This window comes from Trematomus bernacchii, unplaced genomic scaffold (genome assembly GCF_902827165.1).
Source record: "Trematomus bernacchii unplaced genomic scaffold, fTreBer1.1, whole genome shotgun sequence".
Lineage (NCBI taxonomy): Eukaryota > Metazoa > Chordata > Actinopteri > Perciformes > Nototheniidae > Trematomus > Trematomus bernacchii.
In genome coordinates this window covers 332,952-345,774 of record NW_022987629.1, presented here as the reverse complement: position 1 = coordinate 345,774, position 12,823 = coordinate 332,952, and the positions used below count along the sequence as shown (strand labels likewise).

Genomic DNA, 12,823 nt, shown 5'->3' with positions numbered 1-12,823 from the left:
AATAGATTTACAATTTTCCAAACTCACATTGGTATCTCATACAGCATCTCTGTATAGTATGTGTATTCACTCTCTGTCCTACACGGCTTGTTGGAGCTCCTGCCCCCCCCCCTCCCTGTGAGTCCACTGTGCTCTGATTGGTCAGCTCGCCCACTCTGTTCTGATGAGTCCACCACCGTTACAGCGGAACATCAGTGATTATGTGTTACAATGGCGTTAGTTAGCAACCAGTAATGACAAACAGATGAGAATGCTGCGTGGGGTCTGGGTGCCGTGTTGGAGGGACGTTGCGAGGCTCGCTGCTGCTCACACAGACTCACAGCCTCGCCGCGTCCCGCCGTCTCAGGCTGAGAAATCCGCGGAGCTGCAGCTGAAAAAAGATTGAGTGTGTGTGAGGAAGTCCATTGGTCAATTGGACCAATCCGCGGACATAACGTAACGGCTCTGCGGACGTAACATAACGGCTCCGCGGACGTAACATAACGGCTCCGCGGATTGTCCATTTGGACCAATGAGTCCATTTTGGTCGTCGTTACGTCACTTGGTACCAGGAAGAAAAAGAGAAATCTCCAACGAGGCGTTCTGGGGCAGCTTAGACAGGCCTTTTCTGTGTTAGAATTGTACTCGCTACAGGGTGTACTTTGAGGGTTTGTGACTCTGCAGACCGTTTACATGCATAAAAAGCTACATAACACACAAGGGCACGGGTAATAACTGGAAAAGAATGACATGGGACCTTTAAATGTTAAGAAGCCCTCAGACGCTGTTTCTTGCAAGATGTTGCGTTTTGCTCCCGCGAAAATGTCATTGCAGTATCATTACTTTTACTTAAGAAGGTGCTGTACATGTTTCTGTTAATACTTGCGAACGTTTACTTAAATAAGGTTTGAATGCAAGATTTTAATTTGTAACGGAGTATTTTCATTCTATAGGCATAGTGTATCTGTGAACGATGCCAAATACAATTCCTTGTTTACATTGCAGCTACTGCTAAACTGGAACTGGAAAGGGGCTGGGCTACAGAAGGTGAATTGAGACAACAAAAATACACAATAGGTGGAACTAAGAAAGATAATATGAAAGTAAAAACAAAGGCATTAATTAGGGCTGCAAAATATCTCCCATTTTAATGGTGATCAGATTTTGAAATGCTAATACTTAACCGTTTTTTCTGACTGTGTGTTTCCTGTTACCTGCAGACGTCCAGCTGCTGGTGGTGGTTAAAGAAGAGGTTCTCCCTGACCAGCAGGATTGGAGCACCAGTCTGGACCAGGAGGACCCAGAGCCCCCCCCACACATTAAGCAGGAACAGGAGGAACTCAGGATCAGTCAGGAGAGAGAGCAGCTTCAGGAGCTGGAGGAGGCTGATATCACCAAGTCCACTTTCACTCCTGACCCTGTGAAGAGTGAAGATGATGAAGAGAAACCTCAGTCCTCACAGCCTCATCAAAGACAAACTGAACACATGAAAACAGAAGCTGATGGAGATGACTGTCGAGGACCAGAACCAGCCAGGAACTCAGATCCAGAGAGCAGTTTACAACCAAAGACTGAGTACGCCACTGGAGACTCTTCTGAACCTAACACTGGAGACTCTTCTGAACCTCACATTGGAGACTCTTCTGAACCTGACACTGGAGACTCTTCTGAACCTGACACTGGAGACTCTTCTGAACCTGACACTGGAGACTCTTCTGAACCTGACACTGGAGACTCTTCTGAACCTGACACTGGAGACTCTTCTGAACCTGACACTGAAGACAGTGCTGATTGGAAGGAGACCAGAGAATCTGCTTCAGCCTCAAAATCACTGAAAAATAGACAAGAATCTCTCAGTGATTCAAGCCGTAGTGCTGTAAAGAAACAATTTGGCTGCTCTGTGTGTACGAAATATTTTGCATTAAGTCAAACTTTAAAAAAACACATGAGAATCCACACAGGAGAGAAACCATATAGATGCTCAGTCTGTAAGAAATGTTTTTCACAGAGTGGAAGTGTAAAGGAACACATGAGAATCCACACAGGAGAGAAACCCTTTAGCTGCTCATTTTGTTCCAAATATTTTGCAGTTAGTGGCAGTTTAAAAAAACACATGAGAATCCACACAGGAGAGAAACCATATAGATGCTCAGTCTGTAAGAAATGTTTTTCACAGAGTGGAAGTGTAAAGGAACACATGAGAATCCACACAGGAGAGAAACCCTTTAGCTGCTCATTTTGTTCCAAATATTTTGCAGTTAGTGGCAGTTTAAAAACACACATGAGAATCCACACAGGAGAGAAACCATACAGATGCTCAGTCTGTAAGAAAGCTTTTTCACAGAGGGTAGGTTTAAAGGAACACATAAGAATCCACACAGGAGAGAAACCATACAGATGCTCAGTCTGTAAGAAAGCTTTTTCACAGAGTGGACATTTAATGGAACACATGAGAATCCACACAGGAGAGAAACCATACAGATGCTCAGTCTGTAAGAAAGCTTTTTCACAGAGTAGAGGTTTGAAGACACACATGAGAGTCCACACAGGAGAGTAAATATACAGCTGCAATGTTTGTGACAAAAGATTTAAATGGCATGGTTATTTCAAAAGACACAAGTGTGTTGGTCATCAGTCCTCACAACTTAATGAAATTCAAACTGAGGATAACAGAGAGGCAGAGCCTCCAATCAGCTGAACACATGGAAACAGAAGCTGATGGAGAGGACAATGAATAAGTCTTAAAGGGCCCATGTCATGGCCATTTCCACTTATCATAATTCCATTGTTGAGGTCTACTAAAATAGATTTATACTGTGCAATTTTCCAAACTCACATTGGTTTCGCATACAGCATCTCTGTAAAGTATGTGTATTCACCAGAGGTGGGACCAAGTCATTGTTTTGCAAGTCCGAGTCAAGTCTCAAGTCTTTGCGCTCAAGTCCAAGTCAAGTCTCAAGTCTTTGCGCTCAAGTCCAAGTCAAGTCTCAAGTCAGGATGGGCAAGTTCAAGTCAAGTCCAAGTCCTTTACTTTGACAAAACGAGTCTTAAACAAGTCCTTATGTGCTTTTCAACAAATGTAATAACATCGATCAACAGAATAATACTTAATAATCAAACTGCTCTTTATTAGTCACATTAATCATTTAATAATCCATTTTCTCTCTGCTGGTAAAGTAACGTGTTTTCTTCTATTTTAAGAGGGATAAGTAAGGTAAGGCTACCGTGACGGTTTGATTCAGAAGGAGTTTAATGTATAAGATCCCTGATGTTAAGGTAACCAGAATGATTATTTCCCAGTGTTAATTTTGGCAGCTGTTTTTGATTTAGTCTTAGTCTTAGTCTTTAGACGAAAATGGTTATTAGTTTTAGTCACATTTTAGTCATTCCTATCCTTCGTAGTTTTAGTCTAGTTTTAGTCGACGAAAACTCAAAACGTTTGTCAACTTTTAGTCGATGAAAAATTACATTTTAGTCAAAATGTTTTCTCTCTTTAAACTAATTCAGTTAGGCAAATACAGGTTTCTGACATTGTAATCAAGGTGACAGCATCAAGTGTTGAAATTCGTAAAGCAACATTTCATTCTCTTAACACTTTACTTGTGTAATATATAGGGATGGGTATCGCTAAGGTTTTTAACGGTACTACTACTCTTATCGAAACTGCTTATCGATCCGGTACTTTAACGGTATTCTTGTATTTACTTTTTGTTATTTTTTAAAGGGAAAAACTAAACAAATTGTTAACCGAATTAACATTGCTTTATTTAAATGTGAAATAAATAAATAAAATATGTATAATTATGTTATTATATTGTACTGTACTTGAGTAAAATGTTGAGGTACTTGTACTTTACATTTAAATGTTTTGCTACTTAGTACTTCTACTCCACTACAGTTCAGAGGTAAATGGTGTACTTTTCCTCCACTACATGTATTTAATCCCTTTAGTTACTTCACAGATGTGGATGAATGATGTGAAATATAATCAAGTGTTAAATCAGACTTTAGTTCCACCTGGAGTAAATTCACAAGCTACCCTGCAGTATACAAAGTCATTCAAACTAGCTGCACCTTTACCAGCTTTGAGAACACTTTCATGATCAATCATTATAAAACATATCATATATATTATTCTGAAATGGACCCATCTGCACAATGACTACTTTTTCTGTCGCTACTTTTATACTTTTACTTGAGGAACATTTTGAATGCAGGACTTTTACTGTAACAGAGTATTCATACACTATGGTATTTTTACTTAACTACAAGATCTGAGTACTTCTCCCACCTCTGCGCACCTGATGTGATAACGTTACTCGTAATTGGCTCAACAGAGCTACGAGTTAAGGAAGTCGAAAATTGTGCATTTCTCCGATTGAATATGACGCCTTTTGGCCGGCTGTTTGGACAGACTACTCTACTCGTGTCAACGCGCTTACGCCATAACACTAATGGCAAACAAGCTTTTTCCACATCGAGCCTTGTAGAGTGTCTCGATACTTCTGAACGCTCCGTCCCCGGCAGATCTCTGTGTGCCGCTGCAGCGTGTCTGTTAGGCCCCGCCCCCCGCACACAGAGACACAGGGAGATCGCTCTTCTGGAGTGAAGAGAGCGGAAATAATGATATTGCAAGTTAGAAACGTAAGATGCATTTTGACAGACAAGACGGACACTTGGGGGAAAATATGCTGCATTTTGAATGTCCGATAGTCCACCATTAACACCTTAGTCCCGTCTCGTCTCGTCAACGAAAACTAAATATACATTTCGTCATAGTTTTCGTTATCAAGAATCTATTTTTAGCTCGTCATCGTCTCGTCTTAGTCATGTAAAAAAGTCGTTGACGAACATTTTTCGTCATAGTTTTCGTTGACGAAATTAACACTGTTATTTCCACTGTGTACAACATGTTATAAGGGACCCACAATCTATCTTCATGCAAGGGATAATGTGCAGCGAGGCGTCTCTATGGGGAAAAGAACACCTGAATCTAGATCCCTCTGCAGGTGGTACTTTAAGTATATTTTGATGCTAATACTTTTGTACTTTTACTTGTAACATTTTGAATGCAGGACTTTTTATTGTAACCGAATATTCCTACATTCAGTTACTTTTACTCAAGTACAAGATCTGAACTTCTCCCACCTCAGACAATAAATGGAGTGGTTACCAAAAAAAAAAACCTGCTCTGAAGGTTATTTTCATTTTACAAATCCTGCACTCAGCTTTGCTTTCTCCAATATCATTGAAATGCAGCCAGATGCTGCTTCTTTTTTCGGTTTTCGCTAATTTCTTGACTTTTTCCGACGCGCTTGCATTTAAATCCGGCTCCCCGTCTCCCCGTCGCTCTGTGTAGCTGGCCTGTACCACTACACCTGCTGTCTTTCGAGCGTCTGCACCCTTCTTTCACATAATGGTATGATCCCAGTGTGTCCTCGCATATGATTGGCTGCATGGTGGCTCAGCAAAATAAAGTCCCGCCCCTGCCTGCATGGATTCACAGCAAGAGTAGGAGCGGCTGAAGATTCTGCTCTCCCCGACGGGAGTCTGCTCTTCTAGCGGCATCTCGCGATCGGCGTGTTGGAGACCCCTGAATTAAAGTATCAAGTCACCTCAAGTCAGAAGGCTCAAGTCCAAGTCAAGTCCCGAGTCATTGGTGTTCAAGTCCAAGTCGAGTCGCAAGTGTTTTGTGATTTTGTCAAGTCGAGTCCAAAGTCATCAAATTGGTGACTCGAGTCTGACTCGAGTCCAAGTCATGTGACTCGAGTCCACACCTCTGGTATTCACCGGTATTCACTCTCTGCCCTAAACGGCTTGTTTGAGCTCCTGCCCCCCCCCTCCCCCCCCCCCCCCCCCCCCCCCTCCCTGTGAGCCCAGTGTGCTCCGATTAGTCAGCTCGGCCACTCTGTTCTGATTAGTCAACCACCAGAGAGGCTCCGCCCATGTCTAACACAGTGTTTTTTCGGCTCTGAGCGGAGCATCAGTTTTTGTATAAGCTAACCTATGTTTGCTAGTTCAGTGTAATATGCCAACCTACTGTGAACAAAAGCTAGTGGTTCATATTAGGCTAGCAATAACGTGTTTACAATTGCAATCTTATACGGTAGTCTGCTACGTGTCGGTCATTCTTTTTAGCTTGCATAAAAACAATGTTTTTCCTAGCATGTCTAGCTATAGGTAGCCCTGTTGTTTAGCTTTGTAGCATACATGCTAGGAAAGCCAACTATAATGTAATTAAGTTTCGCGACTGACCGTACGGTAAATCACCCGGAGTATACTGTCTGAGTATTTCGTGTGTGAATGCAGACATTCTCCTGCTATGAGAAACATGTAAGGCCATCTGCTGACATTGTAGTTGATATATGTAAACGCTAGCAACTTTGTTAGCCCAGTTAGCACTGTTTTGAACTGAACCTGAGATTCCAACAGTATATATGCTTGGCTGGCAGAGGGTGCGTCATAGCTCTGGGCGTGGCTACTGGGTATCCAGACGTCACGATGCCCAGGAAGAACATGAGAAATCTCCAACGAGGCGTTTTGGGGAGGTATTTTCTGTGTTAGAGTTTTACTCCCTACAGCAGTGGTTCCCAAACTGTGTGCCGCGGCACACTGGTGTGCCGTGAGGCAAGTCCGGGTGTGCCGTGGGATTTTGTGACAACCATACGTGATTATTGCAATATACAACTACACAAAAATAATTATTTTTTAATTTACTATATCAGTACTTTGTATGCACTCATTTCATAATACAGAGGCAAACTCTATACCTAAAAACAATTATTTTAATAAAAATCCTCACGGAACCCCATATTTCGCAGGTAACGCAGTTGCAGGTGGGAATTATATGACCGTGACACACCGAAGGCTGAAGGACAACATTAAAACAAAGAAACACGCAAGAGGGAAAATGGAGCGCTTTCTTGTGCGGAGAAAACCCACCACCGAAAGAAAAGAGAAAAAAAACTGTCAGCAGACAGTATCATGACAGTTACCTGTCTTATGGCTTCAGTTGGACCGGGGATGGCAACAATCCTCAACCCGAGTGCGTCGTCTGTCGGGAGAAGTTAGCTAATGCGAACATGGTTCCAAGCAAGCTGAAGAAGCACTTGGAAACCAAACATCCCTTCCATGTTCAGAGAAACTTGGCCTACTTCATAAGAGCGCGGGATCTGAACCAGAGGCAGCAAGACCGTTTGTTGGATTGTGTGAAAGTGTCTGAAAAGGCAATGGAGGAGACACTCATCCTCCCGCTTGCAAAAAAATTGTAGGTATCATGCTGGGTCCAGATGCCGCAAATGAGCTATCCAAAGTGCCGTCGTCTGATAATACCATCAAAAGAAGAATCGACGACATGTCAGAAGACATTGAGCAGCAATTGACAGAGAAACTGCAGGCGAGCGGCATGAAGAACAACAGGAGGTCACGGCTCTCTGTTGAACAGGACTTGCGAGTGGCCCTCTCCTCAGTGCCACCAAGGATTAAAAAATCTGCGCGCCCCGACAGGCACATGTATCTCACTAATTTGTAAATCGGCAAAAATATTTACAATAGCACATGTTTCTATGCTGATTGCTGAAATGTTATATTTATAATTTGTAGTTCAGGCCCATGGACAGTGCAGCTTCCTTGCATTGACAGTTCTCTGTGCTGAATTTCTGCTGAGTTTCCTTCGCCTCATTTTTTATTGTGTGACCTGTCTGGTTTAAATGAGTGTGTTGCTGCTTTGATGAAGCCTAATTTCATAAAGTTTCAAATTAATTTGAAATATTTCGTTAATAAATATTTCATGAGTAATATAGTTGTCTTTGTCACATTTTATTTGGCATTAGTAAATAATTATGCACATTTACAGATATTTTACATGATATGAGTGATAACACGTGTTATACGGGCTATTTTGCACAATAGGTGTGCCTTGAGATTTTTTTTTGTCCTTTGGTGTGCCTTGGGCCCAAAAGTTTGGGAACCACTGCCCTACAGGGTGCACTTTGAGGATTTTTGACTCTGCAGACCGTTTACATGCATAAAAACCTTCATAACACAAGGGGACGGGTAATAACCGGAAAAGCATGACATGGGCCCTTTAAGACAGTTCACACATGAGAAAAATCTGTCTGACTGGATTAACATTGTCGCACAACATTCATAAAATACTTAAGTGAACTCCATCTTTATCAACATAAGTGGACAATATGTTTAATGTTTTTGTCATACTGATTTTCTGATTCATACATTAATTACTGACTGTTGATGAACCATTTTATTTTGGATTGAGGGCTCCAAGTTTCCATATAGAGATATAGGATGATTTGATGTATTGTTCTTTATTTCTAAATGTTTGGTATCATTGCTATCCTGTTAATGAGCCCTGTTTTACATAAATGTACCTGTTATCTGATTGTTTTTGCTTCTGTAACTGTAAGGGAAGTAGGGCTGCACGATATATCGTGTCGTGAGGATAATCACGTTATGCGCATGCAGGACGATTTTTATTTAATTTAATTTATTTTTTAGGACGTGCGATAATAAGTCTGCAAATTAACTCAAACACGTCATATTACAATTATTTTGCTGCTTGTTACAAAAGGAAAACTCGCGCGGCTCTCATGTCAGGGGTACTTGAGTGAGTGACATGCAGGCTCTGCATGCACAGCAAACCACCAATCACAATCATTCTTGATCAGATCACAGCGGGATAACCGAGCTAGCTCAGCTTGTTGCTCTGATAACTTAAGATCCAGAAGTCTGACTAAAATCCTTCATCCGGTTAAATATCGTTAAAAAAAGACCAATTGTATAGCATGAAAGTTCAAGAAAGGATAGCTTGCGGACAAAAAAAACCTGTCTTTTCTTCAATTCCTGTATTTTTTCATATCGCAATATATATCGCAGAGGAAAAAAATATTGCAATGTCAGTTTTTTCCAATATCGTGCAGCCCTAAAGGGAATACATTTGCCTATTTTGTATCCTGATGACCTAATGCCGTTACATGTAATACGTTACTCTCTAAGCCTGATTTCACCCACCTGCAACCGATTCGCTAATAATCACAAATGTTCATTTCTTTGACCCCTTGACTCGACTATTTCTTGTTTAATAATCGTTACATGTCCTCAGGACCAAGTTCCCGTTTCCTGCCTTTCACCTGCTGATCACCCACTGCTCATTTAAGGTGGACTGACCTTTACAATGGACCAGCTAGTCTTATGGCGCATTTCCACCACACGGTCGGCCTCGGCCTCGCTCGGTACTGCTAGGCCGCGTTGGGCCTTGTTAGGGCCGGCTCACTTCATGCTGCGCTTCCATTACAGTTTAGGAACTGGGGTAGTTACTATAGTAACGCAGTGTAGGCGGAGCCGTGACGTCATCTTCAATGAGAACCCCAGAAAAACAACACAGCCGTTAGCTGTTAGCACTCAAGCTCACAGCTCCTCATATCTGTTCAGAAACTAGACAAAAGTTAAACAAGTACAAACCACAGACTGTCTGTGTCATGGCGAATACAGTCGCTGGTTTATTTATGTCTGTATAGGCCGTTGTTGTGAGTGTGGACGGTCGGAGCATATCTTGCGTTGGCTTAGCCAATCTCCATCTAGAAAACACACATTTTAAAAGGTTTTTCGCCTGCCGTCTGTCTGCAGACTTGTCAAAGCATTAATTCATGGTTTTTACTAACCGGTATCAGTATGTTGTTACTTCGGCATCATTTTGAAACGTGTATTACAATTAAATCACGGTCAAATATGTTCATCTTGTTGTAGCCCCCTTGCCAGCGATTCTCTCTCTAGTTTAGCAAACTCAGCCCGACTCAGCCCTGTTTGTTGGCCCCGATAGAACCACGATTTTGTCGGGCCAGAAAAGAGGTGAAAAAGTAGCCCCGGGCCGGAACTAGGCCAAGTGGAAGCGCAACCAAAAACGGGCCCGGCACGACAGGGCAAGCTTAAACCGCGCTCCGCGCCATGGTGGAAATGCATTAGTGTCTTAATGCAAACGTTTTGTAAAGTGATGCTAGACCAAAAACGTGCCGTTGGGTTGTGTGCTCTCTGCAGGACAGTGTCTGTACTCAAAGATTGTTTATGAAATGAAAGCTTTACTAAACAACTTCAACAGAACGATACGTCTTCTTTCCAGCAGATGGCATACATGTTACATCATCCAGTTCAACTGTCATCCACATATTAATAATTCAAAACAGAAATGTGTAAGATATGGCTAGTAATTGACTATTTCAACTAGGGCTGTCAAGTTAACACGTTAATAACCCCACAAATGATTTTAACGTGCAATTAACGCATGTATATTTGTCCTCGGCCCGCCCCGTAGTTTCAGAGCCCAAAGGCTTGACGTTGTTGTTGTTAGTTGGATGGTGGGAGATTCTAGCGAGAGATATGGATAAAAAAAAGGTGTTTTAAACAGCAAGCCAAGCCCACAGCTGATGCTGACAGCCAGGCGCACCGGATTCATTTTAGAAGTGGGGGGGGGGCAAAAAAGTGCGTGTGCATGGCCCAATCCCAAACCACGCCCTACACACTCCCCCTCCGTGACGGAGTGAACTCTGTGGAGTGACACATGAGGCTCCCTCCTGTCAGATGGAGGGAGTAAATACAGCGGCAAGCTTTGGGACAAACTCCCATCTCTCCTGCAGAAACAGGAAATGCCGTAACTGTATGTAACAACGGTTTCAAATCAGCATCTCTTTGACAAAAAATGTAAATTTATAACTCAAATAAAACTCCAAACATCTTTAATTGTGTTACTTTTTTGTAAAGCTCTTTTAGTTTTAAACCTCATGTTTATAAGCTTCTTAGTTGTTGCAACAGTCTGTAAATATACACAACTTTATAATAAAATGCACACATTTACCTTTTTCTAGACTAAACACAGGTAGCCTATGATCCTAAGTTAAAAACATATGAGGTTATCATGAGGTTGTTAACATCGCAGTTTATCAGTGGGTTATTGATTCTGCGTCAGTCTTAGGACAGTCATACATTCCTATGAAGTCTTCATGGACAACATAATCAGCTGATACCCATCGTACAGTCAGAGACAACTGTTCATGGAGGCTTTGGGCACATTTTCCAGTTATTAACTCCGGTATTAACAAAGCTATCATCTTCACATTTTGAGAAAGTTACAAGCCGTTTGACAGCAGCAAATCTGCATATTTCACAAAAGGCCCGTTTAGTGGTTTTGCAAATAATTAACCACTCTCTGTTTTTGTACCATTCTGCGTTGAAGTACCTTTCTCTTTGCCCAGACGATCTAGCGGTCTCCTTTTTTTCGACAGTTAGCTGTACAGCTTTACCCGCCTCAATGTCCCGACAACAAACCTCCAAGCAGTCGGAACCAGCCTGTTTCGGTTCAACGGCGGCGGTGGGGGTGGCTTTGACAGTCTCTGCGGCCGCAGAGCTGCTGCTTTTGGGTTTATCTGGCTTCGCTGGTTCTTCTATGATTGATGAAGGTCCAGGCTCCGGAGAAGTGGATGTCAGGGATGTGACCTTCCAGTTGTTAAATGTAAGTTTAGAATGACTGTATTTAGTTTTCTTCTGCGCTGGTTCTTCTGACTTGTTTGCAAGTGTATCTATTCTTTCTATCTGGTTAACGGCTGAAACACACAGAACAACGTAACAAATAAACTAAACAACGTAACAAATAAACAAATCTAAGCTTTTTTATTGGTTGTAATTTACATGGATACATTTGAATGGTGTGACAATGTCCTATTTGATTGGGTTAAAATGTACATATTCTTCCTGTTATGTCTGCCTGCTTTATTTTACCTAATGCAAAGTGACCTGCTCCATCGAAAACACATTTTGAATTGTATACACTGTTGGAAAGAAGAGATTCATAGCTTTCTAATGATATCAGGATTGTTTTTGTACTCCAAATATTAAGCAAAATATGTCACATTATATAATGACTGTCACCGAGTCATCATTTTGAGAAAAAGGCCTTTAAAGTTTCCTCTTCTCTGGAAGCGGAGCAAATGATCAAAGTAGTAACGGAGGGAAGATATTTTCGTTTGGATTACTGGTCTGGGGGAAGCCCACGAGTGTGTGTGTTTGTGTATTTTTGCGTTTGTGTGTGTATTGTGTTTGTTTCCCGGGGAAAACACTCACGAGAAACACCGGCTGTTGTTATGCCTGCTGTGACGTTACGTTACTCCGGTCTCCGCTTGTAATTATGCCGTTACAAGCTTTCAAAGTTGTATTTATCATCTGAATTTGCCGAAACAAGTTTAATATTCTGAAAGCCAAGACTTTGTTTATTTGAAATCAGATACAAACAAACTGTAACGGGCCCTGCCGTGTTATATGATTACTATACGCCTTACATTCATAATTTCAGCAGAGGGAGGGGAAGCGGCGCTGTGGAACAGCAGAGTGGCGAGTGAGAGCTGTCATCTTCCCTTTACAAGCTTCAAAAATGCCTGTAGCTAATGAGATTGAATATAACAAAAAATACACAGCTAGATCAGATCGCGTTTTAGATGCAACTTTAGAGTAGAGGGGAATTATTGAAACGGGATTTGTACAGTGTTCCGCGGCATTCCGCGCCCTTGCTGACAGCCCCGCTCCTGCCGCTTGCTTGCGGCAGACCACGCTTGAAAGTTTGTCGGGGAGACGCATGGACACTTCTACGAGCAGCAAGCTTTTAACAGCGATAGCTAAATAGGTGGCTACAGCTTAACATTGTGGAGGACGAGGGGCTGCGTTAGATAATTCGGATCGCATCCAACGTGTCGACTGCACATCACAGCGCATTATTTTGACCCACAGTACGAAAGTCTCATGCTTTAGCTGAAGATGAAGACAGAGGAGCGGCATTTCACCG

General features: G+C 42.1%; 1 protein-coding gene across 1 annotated transcript in view; it reads left to right on the top strand.

Moving 5' to 3' along the window:
- Positions 1 to 375: 375 nt before the first annotated feature.
- Positions 376 to 12,823, top strand: part of LOC117484542 (endothelial zinc finger protein induced by tumor necrosis factor alpha-like) — a gene marked incomplete at its 5' end in the record, with an annotated part of 54,471 nt that continues 42,023 nt past the window's right edge. Inside the window, 5 exons of the mRNA XM_034132970.1 lie at positions 376 to 399; positions 562 to 600; positions 1,247 to 1,554; positions 1,735 to 1,847; positions 2,028 to 2,467. Coding sequence (XP_033988861.1) covers positions 376 to 399; positions 562 to 600; positions 1,247 to 1,554; positions 1,735 to 1,847; positions 2,028 to 2,467 — 924 coding nt within the window. The remainder of the gene's footprint in view (positions 400 to 561; positions 601 to 1,246; positions 1,555 to 1,734; positions 1,848 to 2,027; positions 2,468 to 12,823) is intronic.